A 21,630-nucleotide genomic window follows, 5' to 3' on the forward strand; every position below is an offset into this window, starting at 1 on the left:
ACTGGACTTGTTCTTTTAATGGTATAAGGAACTTCCAAATGAAGAAAATTCTTTCTACCAATACAAGTTGACGTATTCTTTGTAACCTACAACCTTGGGCAGTTGGCTTGTGCAAAACAAAATCTACAATATGAATCTTTCATTAGAAATATGCATTAGAAATAACACTTGAATCCAGGTCTTCTTGGTTCTGTTTACTATGGCATGCTACCTCTTGACCATTAAGAATTACATATATTTTTTAAAAAAGTATGTTTGCCAAAAAAGATGTCATAGCAGTAGGAATGTCTTAAGGACCATTTTACTTTTTCGGTTCCAGGCACAATGCAGAAACAGTCTCTTATGAATATTCTGCACAAATCATAAAAAATATGTATGTTATTTATACTACAACTTGTTTTCTCCTGCCCCAACCCAAAAAAATGTGAAAGTAATATCTTGTGGAATACTTTTACAGCAAAAGGCCAAAGCAACAATGTACAACTTAGATCAGTCAAGCCACAAGCATTTATTAAGCATTTACTGTCTGCCAAGCACTGTACTAAGCTGTGGAGATACAAAGACAAAGCAGAAATAGCCCCTGACCTCAAAAAGCTTATATTCTAATGAGACAACATATATAAATCAGTACCTTCAAGAATAGTTGGAAGATAACTTTAGAGGGGGTGTCATTAGCATCTGGGAGACCAGGAGAAGTCTCATGTAGGAGATGAGGTTTGAGATGAGCTTTAGAGAAAGCTGAGGGATTCTAAGAGTTAGAAGTGAAGAGGGAGAGCATTTCACGTTATGTAGACAGTCAGTGCAGAGGCATGGAGGCAGAAGAAGGAGTGTTATATGAAAGGAAGAGCAAGTGGGCTATTATGGCTGGATTGCAGAACAGAATGTAAGAAGTCTGGGAAGATAGGAGAAAGTCAGGTTGTGAAAAGTTCTAATTCCCAAATAAAGGACTTGATATTTGATTCTGGAGGTACTAAGGAACAACTGGATTTTATTGAGTAAGAGAAAGAAGGACCTGGTAAGATTTACAGGAGGATTGCTTTGACACCTGTGTGTAGGATATTTTGGAGCAAGGAGAAACAAATAAGGGAAACCAATTGGAAGGCTATTAAAATGTTTCAAATGAAATGCAATGAAAGCCTGAACTAGGGTGAAGGCTGTGTTAAGTAGAGAGAAGGGATGTATGTAAGAAATGTGGCAAAGAAAGGAATTATGAGATTTAGCAACAGATTAGGTATGTGCAGTGTGATAGAGTGAAGAATTGAACCTAGAGGTTTTGAACCTAGATGACTGGGAAGGTGATAATGCCCTTGAAAACAATAAGGATGTTCAGAAGAATAATGGAATTGGGGGAAAAGATAATGACTTCTCTTCTGCACATGTTGAGTTTGAGATATTTCTGGGATAGACAGTTCAAAATGTTTAATAGGTAACTGGAATTATACGACTGGAAGTCAGGAGGGAGACTAGAACTGGATAAATAGGTTTGGGCATCATCTACATAGACATGATTATTGAACTTGATGGAGCTGATGAAGTCACTAACTGAGAGAATCTAAAGAAAAAGAAGAAAAGGGACCATGGCAGAGTCTTGGAATAAACCTACTTGAGCATGACATGCATGAAGATCCAACAAAAGAGAGCGAGAAGGAGCAGGGGAGAACCAAGAGAATGCAATCATGAAAACCTAGACAGGAGAGAGTATCCCAGAGATGGTCAACAGTGTTTAATGCGTCAGAGAATAAAAAATAAAAAGATGAGGATTGAGAAGAGGCTATTAAATCTGGCATTAAGATATCATCAGTGCCTTTGGAAATAGAAGTTTCAGCTGAATGGTAAAATCACAAGCCAGACGGCAGGTTTACAATCAAGTGAGAGGAGAGAAAATGGCCAACTGTAGGTGGATTTTTCAAGAAATTTAGTTGATAAATGGAAGAGAGATGTATTTTGATTTATAGTTGCATAATTAGTTTCTTTCATAATCCTAGGCATTTCATACATTATAGGCTTCAACTTATTGCCAAATGAGTCTATGACTAGAAAAAAAAAGGTTTAAAAATGCTGTTTTTGGGGGGAAGCTAGGTGGCGTAGTGGATAGAGCACCGGCCCTGGATTCAGGAGGACCTGAGATCAAATCTGGCCTCAGACGCATAACACTTACTAGCTGTGTGACCCTGGGCAAGTCACTTAACCCCATTGCCTAATTAAATAAATGCTCTTCTGGAAAATAATAAATAGATATTATTTATATAATACTTTAAGATTTGCAAAATGCTTTACACCTATCATCTCATTTGACTTGATTTTCACAACAACTTTGGGAGATCCATCTTTTGATCTTTGACATTTTGTACGTACAAGTGCAGCACTCAGGTTGCCCATTACATGTGATTATCCCACCTCTTTTTCTAATCATATCTACTAGATGATACACTGTTGCTTCTTGTACACAAGTTATTGGTAATATGTTGTAGTATACTTGAACCTATCACTTGCTTCTCTGTTCATCTTTGGGTCACCTGTAATCTTACTTCTTCAGAGATTGTGATATTCTATGAATTCCAGCCATGTAGTGTCATTAGAAAAAATACTGGTGTTAAAGATTTAGGTTTCTGTTTCAGGAGGCAATAGGGGTATACCTGAAAACACTGCACATTTTTCTAAATGTAATTCGTCATTCTCTTATTCCTTTTCAATTCTGGGCCCAGCTCATGGCTCATCTTCAGCTTTTGTCTGAGATAGTTATAGCTAATAGAGTAATTCAGGCTGTTAAAAATCTTTTTTTTCTTTTTAAAGATTGTCTCTATCTGAATCAATCTTTTTATTTACTTATTGTCCTAGGGTACCCAGGCTTTGGTGATAAATAGAAACCTTGAGCTTTGGGATTGGAAAGGTGCTAAATTCCTTTCTAGAATTTTTTAAAAAATCATTCTTTTATGTTTTAGAAGAAAAATGTTCAAAATAATGGGACATAGTAATCACAATTTTTGTAAAATTATAGGATTTAGGCCTGGTATGGATCTTGAGATAACATCTTACTTACCTTTCTTTATGTATAATTAATCCTAAAAATATGGTTGTCTACCATCCTTTTTAAGTCTCAAGAGAAAAAGTCAGTAATTTTTCTTTTTCATGTCTTCCATTATTTTAAAACTCATGGTCAACAGGTTCTTCCTAAATTCATTCTTGTTTTACTTACATGAATTTTTCTGTAAGCACAGACTCAAAGACTAGCTTCCAATGATCACTCAGATGATAACACTTTATATACTTAATAACTGCAGTTATCTCCCCTTTAAAAATTCATGCTTAGAGCATGGTCTTGCTACTTTAAGTTTTCATCTCATCCCTAACTCCAAAATCTTTAATGAGCTTTATCATTCTCCCTTGGATCTCAAGTGATTTTGATCATATGAGAAGACAGGATAAAATTTTAATATGTAAATCTCACACCCACAAATGACAAGAAAGCTGTATCACTTTAGAATTAACACATTCTTAAGATGTGAGGCTTCAAATATTGTATAGTACTTACTAAAAATTATTATAGTTTAGTAACAAGATGATTTTATTTGGTTTCATTAAAGAAAATGACTTGAAACTTTGTAATAACAATGGAATTTTACAAAGTTTTAAACTAATTTAAAATTTTTGTTCTTTTCCTAGATAAACGTGTTGAAAACTGGCCTCTGATGCAGTCTCCATGGCCTACATTATGTATAAGTACTCTTTATCTCCTCTTTGTGTGGCTGGGACCCAAATGGATGAAGAACAGAGAACCTTTCCAGATGCGTTTAGTATTGATTGTCTATAATTTTGGAATGGTTTTACTTAACATGTTTATCTTCAGAGAGGTATGTTTATTAGGTACCTATATAATAACCCCAGTGGCTAGAGAAACTTAACCTGTAAAAATCTAATTATAAACTTCCTTGTGTCTGAGGATAATTGTTATCTACTCTTAAAGTTAATCTAATGTCCTGAACATTTTTAAGGTCTTCCCTGATCACCTGTATTCAATAATGATCTTGCATAGTACCTTGTTTTCTATCTCCCTGATGCATTCTATGATATTTGGTATTATGATGACCTATGTTGGCATCTTTACCCCCTACTAGAATTTAAGTTCCATGAAAGAAGGAACATATTGTACTTAACTTTTTTTTATCTCTCTCTCCTAGCACAATGTTTGTTCACACAGGATCATTTAACCTCAGAAATGAAAAGGATCTCAGAGAATTTGTCTGTCTTCAGTTCAGTTGACTAATTTCACAATCACTTATTAAGCCTATTGTGCTAGGTGCTGGGGATGCAAAGACAAAAATGAAATGATCTTTGCCCTCCATAAGCTTACAGTCTACTGGGGGGAAAGTAATATTCAAATGCACAACACATACAAAATAATTACAAAGTATTTTGGGTGGAGGGAGTGCAAACAATTGCAATCAGTATACTCAGAATTTCTTGTGAGTTTCCTTGTCTACCAAAAATAAAGTAGTATCTGAAAATTGTAAATATTGTTTTAGGTAATGGTATTCTAAAATTGTTTGGTATCACTAATCAAGGAAACAAAAACAATTCTCACAAATATAAATATTTAAGCTTTAATGCAATGTGATAAAAATAGGATAATTTTCACAAATTAAATACTAAGAAAGTTTACATTTTAAGTGCTTATCAGGGAGGTATCATACTTGACTTGTGCTGTCTGATGCCAGACACAACATATAGTTGTGCTTGTTGATTGAATGATTGTATGAATTTATATGATTATTGTAATGGTACAAAAAGTCTAGGAATCAAGAAGAGTTCAGATCACGGTCGTAGAATCACAGATTAGAAGAAGGAAAGAACTTTAGGAGTTCACCTAGTTTAATCACTCTCATTGTGCAAAGGACTAGACCAATGTTCAGAAAGCTTAAGTGATTTACTTCTAGTTCATTATGTGTTATGGAGTAGCTCATATCACAAAGTATAATCATTGTTAACATCATGCTTAACATTAAGAAACACCCTCTTTTAGGAAGTGACATGAGCAAAGAATATCAATTTGCAGTTTGAGTGGATTTGGGACTGGAAAAGGAAGAGACTGGAAGCAAGAGGACCAATTCAGAGTTTATTGCAATAGTGTAATAAAGTTAATAATAACACTTATATAGCATTCACTATGTGCCAGGCACTGTGCTAAGTGCTTTATAAATATTATCTCATTTGGTCCTCACAACAACCCTGGGAGGTAGTTGCTATTGTTGTCTCCATTTTACAAATGAGGAAACTGAGGCAGATTTAGCCAGGGCCACACAACTTATCTGAGGCTAGATCTGAACTCATATCTGTCCTGCCTCCAAGTTACTGTGCCATTTAGCTGCCCCTTTTGGTGAGAAGTCTGAATGAGGGTGGTAGCTCTATGTGTAGAGAGAGAGAGGGGACAGATTAAGAGATGTCATGGAGGTAGGACTGACAAGATTTGGCAACTGATTGGATATGGGGAGTAAGTCAGAGGGAAGGATTGAGGATGATTCTCAGGTTGTGAGCTTGGTTACTGAAAGAATAGTTCTGCCTTAGACAGAAATAGAAAAGTTAGGGGGAGAAGTGGGTTGAAAATGGGAGAGAGGACAGGGACATGAGTTCTATTAGGACATTTTGAGTTTGAAATGGAAATGTCTAGCCAGCAGTTATAGATCTAGGACTTGAGGTCAGGAGAATGGTAAATGCTAGATATGTTAATTTATGAGTCATTTGCAATCCAAGAGACTGACCTTCAAAGTCTACAAACTAAACGCTTATTAAGTATCCACTATATATAGATATTGTGTTAGTCTCTGATGGAGACACAAAAATAAATTAGACATATTTACTTCCCTTTCTACCACCATGATTTGTTATTTCCTATCAGGAAATTGCATTTCCTGGCTCGCTGTGGAATTTATTGAAAATAGCCTAGAACTTCCTCTGTATTCCTGACCTTGAAGCATTTTTTTACCTGCTAGAAGCTAGAACAAAAGTTTGCTTTGTCTGTCTGCCTTCTTTCTTTACTTTTAAATTTATGTGTGTGTATGTGTATGTGTGTATGTATATTTAAATATTTGTTATCTTTATCCCTTAAAGTAACTATCCATATTTTAAATACAAACATTTAAAATTATTACATGTATTAATATGCTTTTCTGTTAAAATTTTAACCTAAATATACATCCTTCACTTTTTTTCCTAGCTATTTTTGGCGTCAACTGCTGCAGGATATAGCTATATTTGCCAGAGTGTGGATTATTCAGATGATGTGAATGAAGTCAGGGTAAGTATATTTAAAGTATTATTGATAAGTAATGGTCTTAAATAAAAGACCTAAATTTATAGTCAGCATTCTATGAAAAACACATTTTAATCTTATAGTGAATTTCTATTTCAACAGAGCCTATATTCCTCTAAGTACACATAGTATTATGTGAACATATTTACATATATGCACACACACACACACACACGCATATATATATATATATATATATATATGTATTGTATATATGGTTGTAAGCATATACTAGAAGCTATATTTATGCCTGGAGTTTATCAATTGAGAAGTATACGAGAATGTATGGTTGATTTTCATTGATTGTCCTTTGAACTATTTCTAGTTTCTATTATTGGTCAGAAAAAAACTTTAAAGTGGTGGAAGGGACTGTTAAGTAGAGTTTTGATGGAAAGGTATGGCTTGAGCATTGTTAGTAGATCTTGTGTCTGGTAAAGTCTAAAGAAAATATGGTAATCCTTGAAAGAATTATAACATATAATGAGCTAACTGGTTATACAGTCATTAGAAAGTATATGCAATTGAAAATAAATCAGCATTCTCCAACCCAAAGCATATTGATATAATAGTTAAATTCTTTGCTACAAACCATTTAAAATTATTCAGGAGCATTCACGTTCATAAATTACATGTGTTTTTGTTCCAGACCTGTGATTTCATTGGTGGGTAGAACTTTTATCACTGATCTGCAATTCATCTGTAATTAACAGTGATGTAGAATTTCCTGGGCCATTAAGAGATTAAATGACCTGACTATGGTCACACAGCTAGTAAAGGTCAGAAGCAATACTTTAACACAGTTTCTTCTTCTCATTTTGAATATAGGCCTCCTATCTTCTATGCAATTCTGATTCTCTAAAATACATATAATAAAAAGTTGTAGAAATTGAAACAATTTAGCATAATTGTTCCTTTTTTATTTACTAATTTTTATATCTATGCCATTAAAAATGTTATTGCAAGACCTAGAATATATTAGATAAGTAATTTCTTTGTTTTTATTATTACCTAACCAAAAAATGTTGCTTCACATAAATATGTGTTTGAAAAAGAAATATATCCAAAACAATGATATTGATTAAATCAAATAATTAGTATAACCCTACACTTGAAGTAATTCTATAAGTTTTGTCTTCTAAAATAAGGTCTTAGTGACCTCTATTAGAGGTCACTAAAAAGTAATGGATTTCATGGGTTTCTTTGATAAAACATCTCCATCAACAACACATTGTGGTCTTGGTGAAGATTCCTTGATCCAAGCCAAACAATGAACTCAGTTTAAAAAAAATCATCAGCATTATAATGCTAGACTTTTCCAAATCTTTTCTTCCTTTTAAGCAGACAACCAAATTCTGTTTTATTATTATTGCCTGGTGTTGGCAAAGCTCTGAAGTGTTTCTTTTACTGTTATTTTTGTGTACAAAATCAAACAACATGTCTTGTATTTCTTTCCTATTTGTTAAACAAGGACACTTGAATATCTCATTAGCAATTATGTGTTCAAAATAATGCATTATATCTTTGAGCACATTTATTATGATAATTGAATAATTGAAATAACTGAATTATTTTCATTGCTTGCTGATTGGTGGCTATAAATAAATGTTGGGGCTGTGGTGTGTTCGATCAAGAAATTAATTGGATTAGGGCTGATTCTCTTTACCCATGGTGATTTAAGGCATCATTTACCTTATCCATTAGGTAAATTTTTAGATTTTAAGAGGTGTGAAGACCTTTGGTAGCAAAAGTTTTGAAAGGGAAAAAATTATTTTTCTTTAATTGGCCTTGCATAACTCTAAGTCTATGGACCAGCAGTTGAAAGATACTGGAAGATCACATTTTTATTCATAAAACAAATTATAAATAATTATTTCCCAGCTTAACTGTGTTTTAGATCTTAGGCTATAGGATCTAGATTTGGAAAGGATCTTAGAACACCTAGTTGCTTATGAGGAAACAAAATTTAAAAGAAGAGAAGTGATTTGGGTGAAAGTCACTTGGTATCTGAATCCAGGTTCTTTGACTCCAAGTTCAGTACTCTTCCCATTACATCTACCGTTATGGAAATGAAGAATTTCTATCATATTACACCTTGCTGAATTTAAATTCCTTGAAATTAGGTACAGTTTTGCATTTTGTCTGTCTATCCCCAGCACCTAGCACAGTATAGAAGGATACTTGGTAGGAACTTAGTGACTGTTTATTGAATTGAGTATCATATATGTTAGTAAGATAAGACTTCCATTTTTTCTCAAGTAAAAGAGCAGTAATGAATTATTCAGTTCAACAAACACTTACCTGACAACCTACCCTGTCCCCATCACTGTGGTGGTAGAATTTTGGGTTATACCAAAATAAATAGAATGAATGGGCTCTCCCTTGAGGAGTTTAATGCTTTGTTTTTTGGGGGAGTGGAGGGCAATATTGGCATAGAGCAATGTTTAAGAATCCCCGTAATCTTAGTTTTATTCTTAAATTAATAGATCAGCCTTATTGGAGTATTAAATATATAAAACCAAGAAGTTGATTTACACAATGCATGATTTTTTAGGTACATTTTAAAAGGATTCCCTGTTTATGGTCACACTGAATAATGTTGATATATGAATAAACTTCCCTTTGGTAGGCAAGCTTGTAAAGAAAACTTTCTTTAGATCTTCTGTGATCTTGCTTTTTTGTGGCCTTCTTGCTTATGTCTCAATTAGTTTTTTAGCTTCTTGTCTTTACTGCAATTGCATTGTTAAACAAGCAAACAGTCCTCCCTGAGTTTATTTAAGGACTGAGGTAAAAATAACAACAACAAATAACAAAAAGTTTATATTATAATCTCTTGGTAGGCATTAATTATTTCTTGTTTAAGTAGCTATTGGAAAGAAGATTATTGCAGCAGTATAAGAACTCTGCACTGTAATTCTAGCAGGAGAGAGAAACTTAGATCCTGGTAGGAGACTTCCTTGCCTCTATTTTCATTTCTGAGGGAAAGTCAACTTTTTAGCATCAGTATTTGTGCACAGCATTGTGTTTTCCCCAAAACATAAATATTTAAATTAAAAAAAAATACTTTAAAAGAAGTCCTTAAATGAAGGGACAAAAGTGGAGAATTTTATAGGGAGAGGTATCATTCAAAGCAACAATCATAAAAAGCACCTCTTCTTCTGACAGCCCCCTCCCTGCCCCCAACAAGAACCCTTGGATTGGGCCTATACCCCACAGTATCTTACTGTCAGTTATTGAAATGGCTAGTATCATATTTTCAGTGAAGTTATTTGGATGACTCAGAGTGTTACTTGTGTTTTATGGAAAGTTACTGTTTTGCTGTCAAATTTTATCTTTTGAGGCCAAATCCCCTATCTGTACTTCCTCTACCCTAAAATGGAAGTGTATCTTCCTACAGAAATAATAATGGATAAAAAAAATCACATGGAAGTGATTTTTCCTATTATATGATAATAATAATAATAATAATAGCTAGCATTTGTATAGCACTTTAAAGTTTGCAAAATCATTTACCATGTTATCTCAGATTATCTTCACAACAATGCTGTGAAGTAGGTGCTGTTATTTATCTTCATTTTACAGATGATGAAACTGTGGTAGACAGCAGTTAAGTGACTTGCCCAGAGTAACACAGATAGTAGGTGTTTGAGGTAGGATTTAAATCCAGGTCTTCCTAATTTGAGTTCCAGTACTTTATTCATGGTGAGACCTACTTCCTCTTGAAGGGAGAGACTGTGCAATTTTTGTCTTTGTATACCTAAATGGAGAAATAGTCAATAAGTCTTTTAATGATTTCAACACAATAAAATTATATTGAGTAATTGTGGAAAAGATTTAAAATTAAACAGAGACTAGATAACATAGTTTTAATGAAAGTAGAGGTCAAAGAACAACTCATAATAATGATAAATAATTTTATCAAAGAAAATGACAACAATGAAACATACCACAACTTTTAGGATACAGTTAAAACAGTCAGTGAAAAATATATTTCCAAATAACAAAATAAGGAAAAAACAGATAAATTGCCATGCAAATAATCAAACTAGAAAAGTAACAAATTAAAATTAAACACAAAAAATAGAAATTTTGAAAGTCAAAGAAGTTCATAGAATTTAAAGCATAAAAACGCCACTGGATTTACAAATAAAGGTAGGAGATATTTTCTGGGGGGAAAATAATGAAGTAGACAAACTGTTAGATAATTTGATTTTACAAAGGAAAGGAAAACCAAATTACCAACATCAAAAGTGAAAAAGGAATTTTCACAACAAATGAGAGAAGTGAAGGAAGTTGTTAGAAACTATTTTGCCCAATTGTATGCCAACATTGCTGGCAATTTAAATGAAGGGAATGAATAGTTATAAAAAATATGATCAGATTAACAGAACATGAAAGAATTAAAATAGCCCAATCTTAGAAAAAGAAATTGAATACAATGTAAATTAACTCTTAAAGAAAAATCTCCCAGCCCCAAAGGATTTACAAGTGAATTCTATTCAAAGAACAACTCGTTGTAAATATTACATAAATTGTTTGCAAAAATACATAAAAAAGGAACCCTACTAAATTTCTTCAGTAAGTCAAATATGGTCCTGACATTCTAACATGGAAGAAATGGAAGAGAAAAAATAAAATTATTGACCAATAACTAATGAATAATAATGCAAAGCTGGAATAAAGAATTAATAATGAGTTGACTATGATATATTTAAAATATTACACACCATGACCAAGTTGGATTGGAGCCAGAAATGAAGAGTTGGTTAAATATTAAGAAAATTATAACAGTTAACAACATTAATAATAAAGACAATTTTAAAAACACCCAGTTATTTCAATAGAAAGAAAAATAATAAAGCTTTTGACACAATATAGCATTCATTTATATTGAAAAAAGTAAAAACCATAGAAATAAATTGACCTTTCCTTAATTAGGCAAATAATATCAAACATGAAAAATTAGCACTCTCTATAATGGAGAAATATTCAAGGCCTTTCCGATAAGAATGGGGTAAGGATAACTAATCAGCATTATTATTTAATATAGTTATAGAAATGCTACTTATTGCAATAAGAAAAGAAAAAATTGAAGAAGCAAGCATAGGCAAAGAAGAAACAAAAACATCACATTTTGTAGATGTTATGGTGGTTTATTTATGGAATCCTAGAGATTCTATTCAAATTAATGTAAATAATAAATTCAATAAATTAGCAAGGTAAAATCTGAAAATTTGTTAGTCTTATGTACATTACTAATAAAACACAGGATGAAGATATGAAAAAAAGAAATTTTGGTCAAAACAGTTACAGAATGTGTAAAATGTCCGTGGGTCTACCAACCAAAATACAATCCAGGACTTAAATGAATACAGAAATAAAAGGAGACTTAAGTAATGGGAGAGAAGTTAACTGCTCATGTTGAGTTGTACTAATATAAACAAAATTATAATACAACCAAAATTAATTTAGAGATTTGTTGCCATTCCAGACAACCAAATGGTTTCTTTAATGAATTAGATAAAATAATAATAAATTCTATTTTTTGGGGGGAAGTAAGAAATCTCAAAGGAAATAATGGGGGGAAGTAGGAAGAAAGGGGACCTAGACTGACCAGATCTCAAACTTTACTGCAAAACAGTAATCAGCAAAACCATTTGATACCACTTTTTAAAAACATGGAAAAGTTGAGCAGAATTCCAGAAGCCAAGATGGTGGAGTAAGCAGTAAATTGCTGTAACTCTCCCATATTCACCTCCAAACAACCATAAAATAGCATCTCAAAATAAATGCTGGAACAGCAGAACCAGCAAAAAGACGGGGGGAAACAATCTTTGAGTCCAAGAAACGTGGAAGATAGGCAAGAAAGGTCCGTCTCACTCAGGTAAAAGGGGAACGCAGTCTAAGGCAGGAAGCATCTCAGGAAAAGCAGCAAAACCCACTTCAGCAAATCAGGGGGAGATCCTGAGCCCCAGTGTGGTAGAGCAAGCAAACACTAATCCATGTGCCTCAGCAAAGCCAGGGTAACCCACATACTCCAGCTCCAAGAATCACCACATGTTCTAAGGTAGTCCTAGGCAAAGGGCCATCCTCTAGCTGCCAGACCTCCACATACTTCATTGTAGCCCCAAGGGAACATTGAAACACCCCACTGGCCTTAGCACATGCCAGACACCAACACTAGGACCTCTGAACTCAGAACCTCAGGAAAGAGACCCCAAAATAAAAATTCCAGGGAACATTATAGCCAAATTACAGGACTATGAGGATAAGGAAAAAGTACTGCAAGTAGCCAGAAAAAAAATTCAAATATCAGGGAGCCACATTCTAGATTACACAAGACTTAGCAGCTGTAACATTAAAGGATCAGAGGTCATGGAACATGATATTCCAGAAGGCAAAGGAACTAGGACAACAACCAAGAATCACCTACCTGGTGAAATTAAGCATCCTCCAAGGGGGTTGAATGGTCATTCAATAAAATAGAAAGATTTCAAGCTTTCATAAGAAAAAGACCAGAATTGAATGAAAAATTTGATCTCTGATATCAAGACCAAAGAGAAGGGGAAAAAGGAAAAAGAAAACAATGAATTCAGTGGAGCTGAACTGTTTACATCCCTACATGGGAAGATGATACTTGTAATTCTTAAAAATTGTACCACTAATAGTACAGCTATAAGGAATAAACATAGAGAGTATGGGCATAAGATAAATTTGAGAGAATGACATAAAAATAATTAAGAGATGAGAAAGAGAAGTACACTGGGTGCAGAAGGAAGAGAGAGATAGAATGGGATAAATTATCTCACATGAAGAGGTGCTAAAAAATCTATCACAGTAGAAGGAAAGATGGGAGGGTGGGCGATGGACATTGCTTGAACCTTACTCTCATCAGTATTGACTCAAAGAGAGAATAATATACAAAATCAATTGAATATAGAAATGTGTCATACCTGACAGGGAAATAAGAGGGGAAGAGATTAAATAAATGTGAGAGTAGGGGGACTGACAGAAGAGAGAGGAGGTGGTAGACAGGAACAAAACACTGTCAAGGAGGGAAAGGGTGAAAGGAGAGAAAGGATGGACAGGAAGAAAAATAGGTTGGAGGGAAAGTCACAGTAATCATAACTGTGAATGTCAATAGGATGAAATCTCTCATAAAAAAAATAAATGGATAGCACAGTGGATCAAAAACCAGAATCCTAGAAGATGTTGTTTACAAGAAACACACTTGAAGCAGAGAGACACACACAGAGGAAATGCAAGGGGCTGGAGCAGAATCTATTTTGCTTCAGCTGAAGTAAAAAACAAAAAACCAAAAAGCAAGGGTAGCAATCCTGATCTTAGATAAAGTAAAAGCAAAAAGAAACCTAATTAAAAGAGATAAGGAAGGACATTACATCTTGCTAAAAGGTACGATAGACAATGAAGTAATATCAATACTAAACATATGTACAGTATGGCATCTAAATTTTTAAAGGAGAAATTAAGTGAGTTGCAGGTTCATGACCAGAGGTAGAGAGCATTATGAAATGTAAAATAGATCATTTTGATGATATTAAATTAAAAACTTTTGCACAAATAAAACCAATGCAACCAAGATTAGAAGGATAGCAGAAAGCTGGGAAACAATCTTTATATCAATTGTCTCTGATAAAGGCCTCATTTCTCAAATATATAAAGAATGAATCAAACTTATAAGAATACAAGCCATTTCCCAATCCACAAGTGTGCAAAGGATACGAACAGGCAGTTTTCAGATGAAGAAATCAAAGCCATCTATAAGCATATGAAGAAGTACTAAATCACTTTTGATTAGAGAAATGCGAATTAAAACAACTCTGAGGCACCACCTCACATCTAACAGATTGGTTAACTTGACAAAAAAAAAGGAAATGATACATGTTGGAGAGGATGTTGGAAAATTGGGACAGTAGTGCACTGTTGGTGGAGTTGGGAGCTGATCCGACCATTCTGGAGAACAATTTGAAACTATCCTCAAAGGGCAACCAAACTGTGCATACTTTTTGATCCAGCAATACCACTACTAGGTCTGTATCCCAAGGGGATCATAAAAAATGGAAAGGGACCTGCATGTGCAAAAAATAATAATAGCAGCCCTTTTTTCTGGTGGCAAAATACTTGAAATTGAGGGGATGCCCATCATTTAGGGAATGGCTGAACAGTCCATAGTGTATGAGTGTGATCAAATACTATTGTGCAATAAGAAATGATGAAAGGCAGATTTCAGAAAAACCTGGAAAGACTTCTGTGAACTGATGCAAAGTGAAATGAGCAGAACCAGGAAAACATTATATACAGTATCAGCAACATGGTGAGACGATCAGCTATGAGTGACTCAGCTCTTCTCAGCAACATGATGATCCAAGACAAGTACAAAGGACTCATGATGGAAATTGCTATCCACATCCAGATAAAGAACTGATGGGCTCTGAATGCAGATCTAAGCATATTTTTTTCTCATACTTTATTCTTTTTCATAGCCTTTTTCCTTTTGATCTGTTTCTTCTTTCACAACTGTGACTAATATGGAAATGTTTTACATGATAGTATATGTATATCCTATATCAAATTACCTACCATTTTAGGAAGAGAGGAAGGGAAGATGGGATGGAGAAAAATTTGGAACTCAAAGTCTTGTAAAAATGAATGCTAAAAATTATCTTGATATGTATTTGGGAAAAAATAAAATACTATTAAATAGAAAAAAATAAAGTGGAAAAGTACTTAAGAAAATGGAAAAGTTACTCAGCATAACAGACTAGGAAAGCAAGTTGTTGAGTTGTTTCAGTCATGTCCAACTTTTTGTGAGTGGTTTGTAATTTCTTTCTCCTGCTCATTTCACAGATGAAGAAACTGAGGCAAACTAGGTTAAGTAACTTGCCCAGGGTCACACAGCTAGGAACTGTCTAAGGTCAGATTTGAGCTCAGGTCTTCCTGAGTCCAGGCTTGGCACTTTATCTACTGTGTCACCTAGCTGCCCATAGGAAAGTAAGACACAGGAGCAATTAAATATCTTTAACATAATGTACAGTGAGTTCAAGGATTCCAACTCCTGGGATAAGGATTCTGTATTCAACAAAAATTGCTGGGAAAACTAGAAAGCATTCTGGCATTGATTGGATTTAGACTAGTGTCTCGCACCATGTACCACAATGAGCTCTGAATATATATATATATATATATATATATATATATATATATATATATATATAATTTATATTATATATAATATATCATATATATTACATTATAAATTTAAAAAATCATCATAAACAAATTAAGGGAGAAGGGAAGGAGAAAGTTTTCACAACTAGGGATAGGGGAAGAATAGTCAACAAAACCAGAGGATAGAGATCATTATAAAGTACAAAATGGACAATTTTATGTGTATAAAATTAAAAAGCTTTTTAAGAATTATAATTAGTACACTTATGATTAGAAGATAAACAATTAACTGTGAAAATATTTGTAGCATATTTCTCTGATAAACATCTGATATCCCAGATCTACAGAAAAATGATTGCAAGTAATTAGAATGAGAGCCTTCTCTGAACAGATCGGTAGATAGTTGGTCAAGGGATATGAATAGACTGTTTTCAAATTTTAAAAATGCTTAATGTCAATGCTAATAAAAGCAATTTCCTCAATTGTAAAAAGGGAGATTGGATTAATAGACTTCCAAAGTTCCATCTAGCTCTAAATGAGTGGTTCTAAATGCAGTTTTAAACAATTCTAACATTCAATCTTCTACTCATAAGATGGGCAAAAACGAGAAAACAGGAAAACAGCATTTGTTAGACAGAGGGGGCTCCTAAAGGTAGGCACCCTAATTCACTGTTGGTGAAAGTGTAAATTAGTCAAACTATTCTGAATAGCAAGGTGGGATGATACTACAAAGTAAGTCATTAGTTTGTGCATATCCCATTACCCTCAAGAAGGTAGAAAAACAAAGGATGAGAGAATATGTGTACAAAAATATCTATAACACTTTTTTTGTTGTAAGTAACTGGGGGAAAGTTTATATTTCAATATTAGAGAATGACTAGACAAATTTTGATATATGAATATAATGGAACATTGTGCTGTTAGAAATGTCAAACAAGATGAATTCGGAAAAACCTAGGAAAGGCTTAAGTGAACTGATATATAGCTAAATGACCAAAACCAGGAGAACAATTTATGTGGTAACTACAATAATGTAAAGGAAAGTAACTTTGAAGTATTTAATTCTTTTATCAAGTGATGTTCAATGTAGTGAGCAATCATGACTTCAGAAGACTAGTGATGAAACCTATTCCCATCACTTGGCAGACAGGTGATAGACTAGAGTTCTACAGTGAACTATTTCCAGATGTGACCAAGCTGAGGATTTTGTCTTGCTTAATTATGCTTATTGTTGCATGAGAGGGATTTTATCTGGGTGAGAAAGAGTTGGTAGATAATGATAGAAAAAAATAAAAGAAGGAAAAGAACAATGAAATAATTTTAGAATATACATAAGTGAGAAAAAAGTTTAGGAGACAGACAAACATGGAAGTTAGATGCCTATCATATTAAGTTTAATTATTTGGTTTCATTACTTATTTGATTAATATCATATTAAATATGTGGATTTATGGTGTGGCTTAGATCTACTAGACTGTAAACTTACCTAGATCATAAGGTCCTCTACTTTTTAATATCTCCCATGATGTTGAGAATTCTGACAATAGTAAATTCTAAGTAAATATTAATTGAATGGATGAACAAATATGAGAACTTAATGAGAAGCTTTATATTAGCATCATCTTTTAAGTTACTGAGCACCTTACCAGGGTTGGAGAACCTGTGACTTTGAAGCCACATGTAGCCTTCTAGGTCCTTGGGTGTGCCCTTTTGATTGAGTCCAAGTTTTACAGAACAAATCCTTGGGATTTCTTCTGTGAAGTTTGTATTCAAAGAGCTGCACTTGATGACCTAGAGGGCCACATATGGCCTCGAGGCCACAGGTTCCCCACCCCTGAAACCAGATGCATGTTAGACATCATATTATATGTCAGAAACCATTTCTTTTTTTACTTTCATGTTGCATTGGAAACTTCCTAAGGAGGATGATTACTAATTAAATAGGATTATTAGGTTACCTGACATTCATAGAGATTAGAACTATCTTAAACCAAATTTGCGTATTGCTAGCCATAAATATACTAGCAAAGCATTGATACCATTTAATTTCTCAAAGTATTTTACATTAAAAGCCTTAAAAGGAGACTATTATAATATCGTAATGAATTCTTCAAAATATAAATGTTGGTTATTCAAAGATATTTTATTTACTTAGACAAAATGGAATTAATTTTACCCAGAGAATTATTTTGGAAATCATTTCTATAACTGTGACCAATCAAACAAATTTTTACTTTCCCAGCCTATTTGGTGATTCCGAGAGTAGTTTACAAAGAAGTATAGGAATTACTCATTTTAGATGGAAATAGTCCAGTGTCAAAAAAGAGTATAACAGTAGTTCAGGAGACTTGTTACCAACTGGACAATGCTTACTTATGACAAATGATCATGTCCAAATACCTTTAAATAATGTGATGTTGAGAATCTTTAAAGTACAGATTTACTGCGACTAGTTTGTTTAAAGCCTTTCTCCCCAACCATTTTCATGTATGTTTTAAGCACTTAAACTCTACAGTAAGTAATCTTGAGCCCTGAATAGATATTTTTCTTTGATTTTATACATTGACTTATGTTTTTGTACTTTAAATTATAACTGTTTTCAAACAAAGACTTTACACATAACAAATATGGAGACCTTAGAAATCTAAACACTTAAGCCTGAATGTGAAAGAATCTGTGTCAAGCTCCTAAATGGCCAGAGGATAAAAACAGATTTTACTTACGTACTAGTTTAAAATCTCTTAATGTTTACTTCATGTTCTTTCTGTAGTGCATCATCTACTTAAAGTTATAAGCACTTGACAGGAAAAAATAATATTAGATTACAGTGTTTTCTTTCAGAAAAGATTGTATTTTGTTTCATTTAAAAAATTAAAAATATTACAGAGGTCACCTCTCACTAGACCCTTAATCTTAGACTATAATGTAATCTTTCTGTACCATCTGGTGTCTTAATAGGGCTTAATGAGAGCACAAGGTGTAGAAAAGAAACACCCTACATTATTTAACAAGGATCATATCCACAACTTGGAAAATATTTACTGTAGTATGGTAGGATGAGCCTAACAAATTGCAGCTTATCCAAATTCTTTGACCATGGTATCCCATGAAGCAAGGAAAAATGTAAAATGACCTTCATTTCTATACAGCTACTTCCTCCTGTTTTGTTGTTTTCATGGTGATTGTGGCATTGTGGTGGAAAGCAGGGCAGAAGGTGCTAAGAATCAGAATATTTTTACTGTATGTAACCATTAACTTGCCTGTTGGTTCTCTAACTGTGAGATACTTGTTCAATGAACACCTGACACACTACTGGAGGAAATGAAATAGTATTAATTTTGATGATCTCACCATCAGTGAAACCAGAAGACAAAAGAAAGTTGCAGCTAAATGGAAAGAAAGTTCACAGGTTCTCTTTAGAGAAGAAAATGAGAGTAGGTTTTATTCCATGTAGAGGCAACAAATAACATAATTTCTTGGAATATTTTATTACCTCCTATTGTAGGGCTTGCAATACGCATTGGCAAAAAAATTACTATGAAAATAATAGCAACTTGTATACTTACACCTCTTAAAAAAAGATTATGCGGTAGAGAAATTCTATGAGGAGCTAGGTAAAGCTCTCCAAATTAAATCAACATATTCTTTGATACTTAATAGTTTTAATTCAAAGATCAGCATAGAAGAAAATGGCAAAAAAGGTGTTAAAATTATGATTGACAGTAAATATTGAGAGGCCAAAGTCCTCCAGACTATGTAGAGCCTCATGTTTATCTGCTTTATCATCCTGCAAGATTACATCATCCCTGGAATTCACACTGCTTCAGCACCTCATACTCCTATAGCTCCTCCATCCCTCTGATTGTAGGAAGTGGGGGTATAGAGTGGAGAGCCCCTCAGAGAACCTCCATTTAAGGAAGGTACTCAGGCTAGCCATCTCTTCCCACCTGGCTATACTTCTCTTTACTTCCTTATAGCCCAGCATTTGGTACTGCTGCTTCTCCCTGCCTCGCCCCCTCCTGCTTTTTAGCTTTCTTTTGGATGTTGTCTTCACCCCTTAGACTGTGAGCTCCTTGAGGTTAAGTACTGTTTTGTGCCTTTTTTTTTGTATCCCCAGTTCTTAGTACAGTGCTTAGCATATAGTAGGCACTTAATAAATGCTTATTGACCATTATAAATTGTTCCTGAAGGAACAGAGTTGGTAGGTGCTGGTTATGATGAATACTATATTGCAACAGCAAAAATGAAATTATATTTAACATACAGGAAATGACCCTTTATTGAAGTGGAAGTCATTCCTCAATAGACCCCTTACTTGTTAGAGCAAAAAAAAATTATACAATGAAGAAAGAATAGAAATGAGAAAAGGATATGATGTAAAATTAAGCAACTCCAATGTGACCTATTTAAATAGGCTATTGGTACTGAAAAATGGAAAATTAATGAACAGATATTGACATAGGTTATAATCATTTCCTAAGGTGATTTAAACAATTTAAATCAATTACCACAAAGAACCAAAACAGCTATCTCCTTGTCAAGTGGGGAGAGAAAACAGCTAAGAACAATACCAGTTTAGAATATAAACTTAAAGACAAATTTTGGAAAATCATGAATAATATGACCTCATAAAACAACAAAAAAGAAGTAAAGGAGAAAACAAGTTTAAAGAATTCTTGGTGAAAGATCCATACAGAGGGCACTAAAGGATAAAATTAGATGGAGCACAACAGATGAAAAATATAAAACACCTGTAAAGATTTTCATGACATACTTTTTGCCATAAATGACAGTAGAGAGATTATATTTGGACTTTAATATCATACTCCTGGCTTTACTATATGAGGAAACAGAGATAGCATTAGAGAAAGCAGCTTGACTAGACCAGGTTCCTTGCTGGAAGCAATACAATTTTGAGGGTATTGAGTAAATCGATTCTTATGAATCCATTGTCTGAGAAAATTCCTATAAATATGATCATTGGACAAGATTTAAAATATGTATCAAGTTTGTCTAAGTATAAGAGGATGAATATGGGAGAGAAATGTTATAAATATATTAATATGAAATAAAATTCAGATATCAACCAAGTTTTTAAATGCATATACAGTTTCATATGTGTCTATAAATTTTTATACACATCTATAGACTACAGAGAGAGAAAAAAACCTATAAATGCAATCATTTGGTACAGTTCATCTCCCTATGAAACAGGCTTTATGTAGGGGAAAAATCCTATAGATGCTAACAACATGCCAATGTTTCATTCAGAGAACAGCCCTGATTACAATCCATGTAGAAGGAAAAACCGTGTGTGTGTGTGTGTGTGTGTGTGTGTGTGTGTGTGTGTGTGTGTATGTGTGTGTGTGTGTGTGTGTGTTTGTGTGTAGTATGGCAGACAGTTAAGCCAACACTTTTTTTTAGAGAAATCAGAAAATATGCAAAACACATATGACTAATATGACTATCACAAAGACCTTGCAGGGGAGAATAAGGCTCAAAATCCATCCTAAAATTAACACTCATGAAACCCAAGAAAATAATTAGTCAGAGCTTAAATATTTGTGTCCAGAAAAGGAAGAACTGGGAGAAACTTGTTAAATGTCACCTTTGTGAGAGAAAAAAAGTTATTTGGAGGTCATGGCTTTGAATGCTCATTAAAAAATATATTCAATAAAGAAGTCCTGGGCAAAACCAAGTGTTGTCTGTGGCAATAATTCTAATCAGTCAAAAAACTTCCCCTTAAACATCAATAAAAAAAAATAGAATGGACTGGATGGCCCTTAGGAAATTATGTAGTTACTTCAATGACTCAAAAATTCTCCTTGAAACAAAGGCTCATAGTTTTTAACATTTAAACTCTTATAGTGCTATTTTATAGATACAAGTCATAGAATACAATAGGTTCTGAAGAAGTAAATTTTAGGATCACTTAAAGGCAATGGAGGAAAATTGTAGGCATGAGCAGACTGAAATACATTACAAATGAAGATGTGGAGAAGAGGTGATATAAAATAAATCATCAGAAGAATGTAAGATTAGGGGAAGGGAAAGATGGTCTGAGTACATAGTGACTAAAAAAAAAATAGCATATCTTCTTTATTGGTATCTGTACAAAGTTAGGGGATATAGAGGAA

At 33.6% G+C, this 21,630-nt stretch overlaps 1 protein-coding gene across 1 annotated transcript in view; it reads left to right on the forward strand.

Annotated features, from left to right (window-relative positions):
- The window catches only part of ELOVL4 (ELOVL fatty acid elongase 4), a 58,973-nt gene that overhangs the window by 26,165 nt on the left and 11,178 nt on the right, over nt 1-21,630 (forward strand). The window contains exons 2-3 of the mRNA XM_020975527.2: nt 3,664-3,851; nt 6,212-6,292. Coding sequence (XP_020831186.2) covers nt 3,664-3,851; nt 6,212-6,292 — 269 coding nt within the window. The remainder of the gene's footprint in view (nt 1-3,663; nt 3,852-6,211; nt 6,293-21,630) is intronic.

Source organism: Phascolarctos cinereus, unplaced genomic scaffold (assembly GCF_003287225.1).
Source record: "Phascolarctos cinereus isolate Bilbo 61053 unplaced genomic scaffold, phaCin_HiC Scaffold_5;HRSCAF=322, whole genome shotgun sequence".
Taxonomy (NCBI): Eukaryota; Metazoa; Chordata; class Mammalia; order Diprotodontia; family Phascolarctidae; genus Phascolarctos; species Phascolarctos cinereus.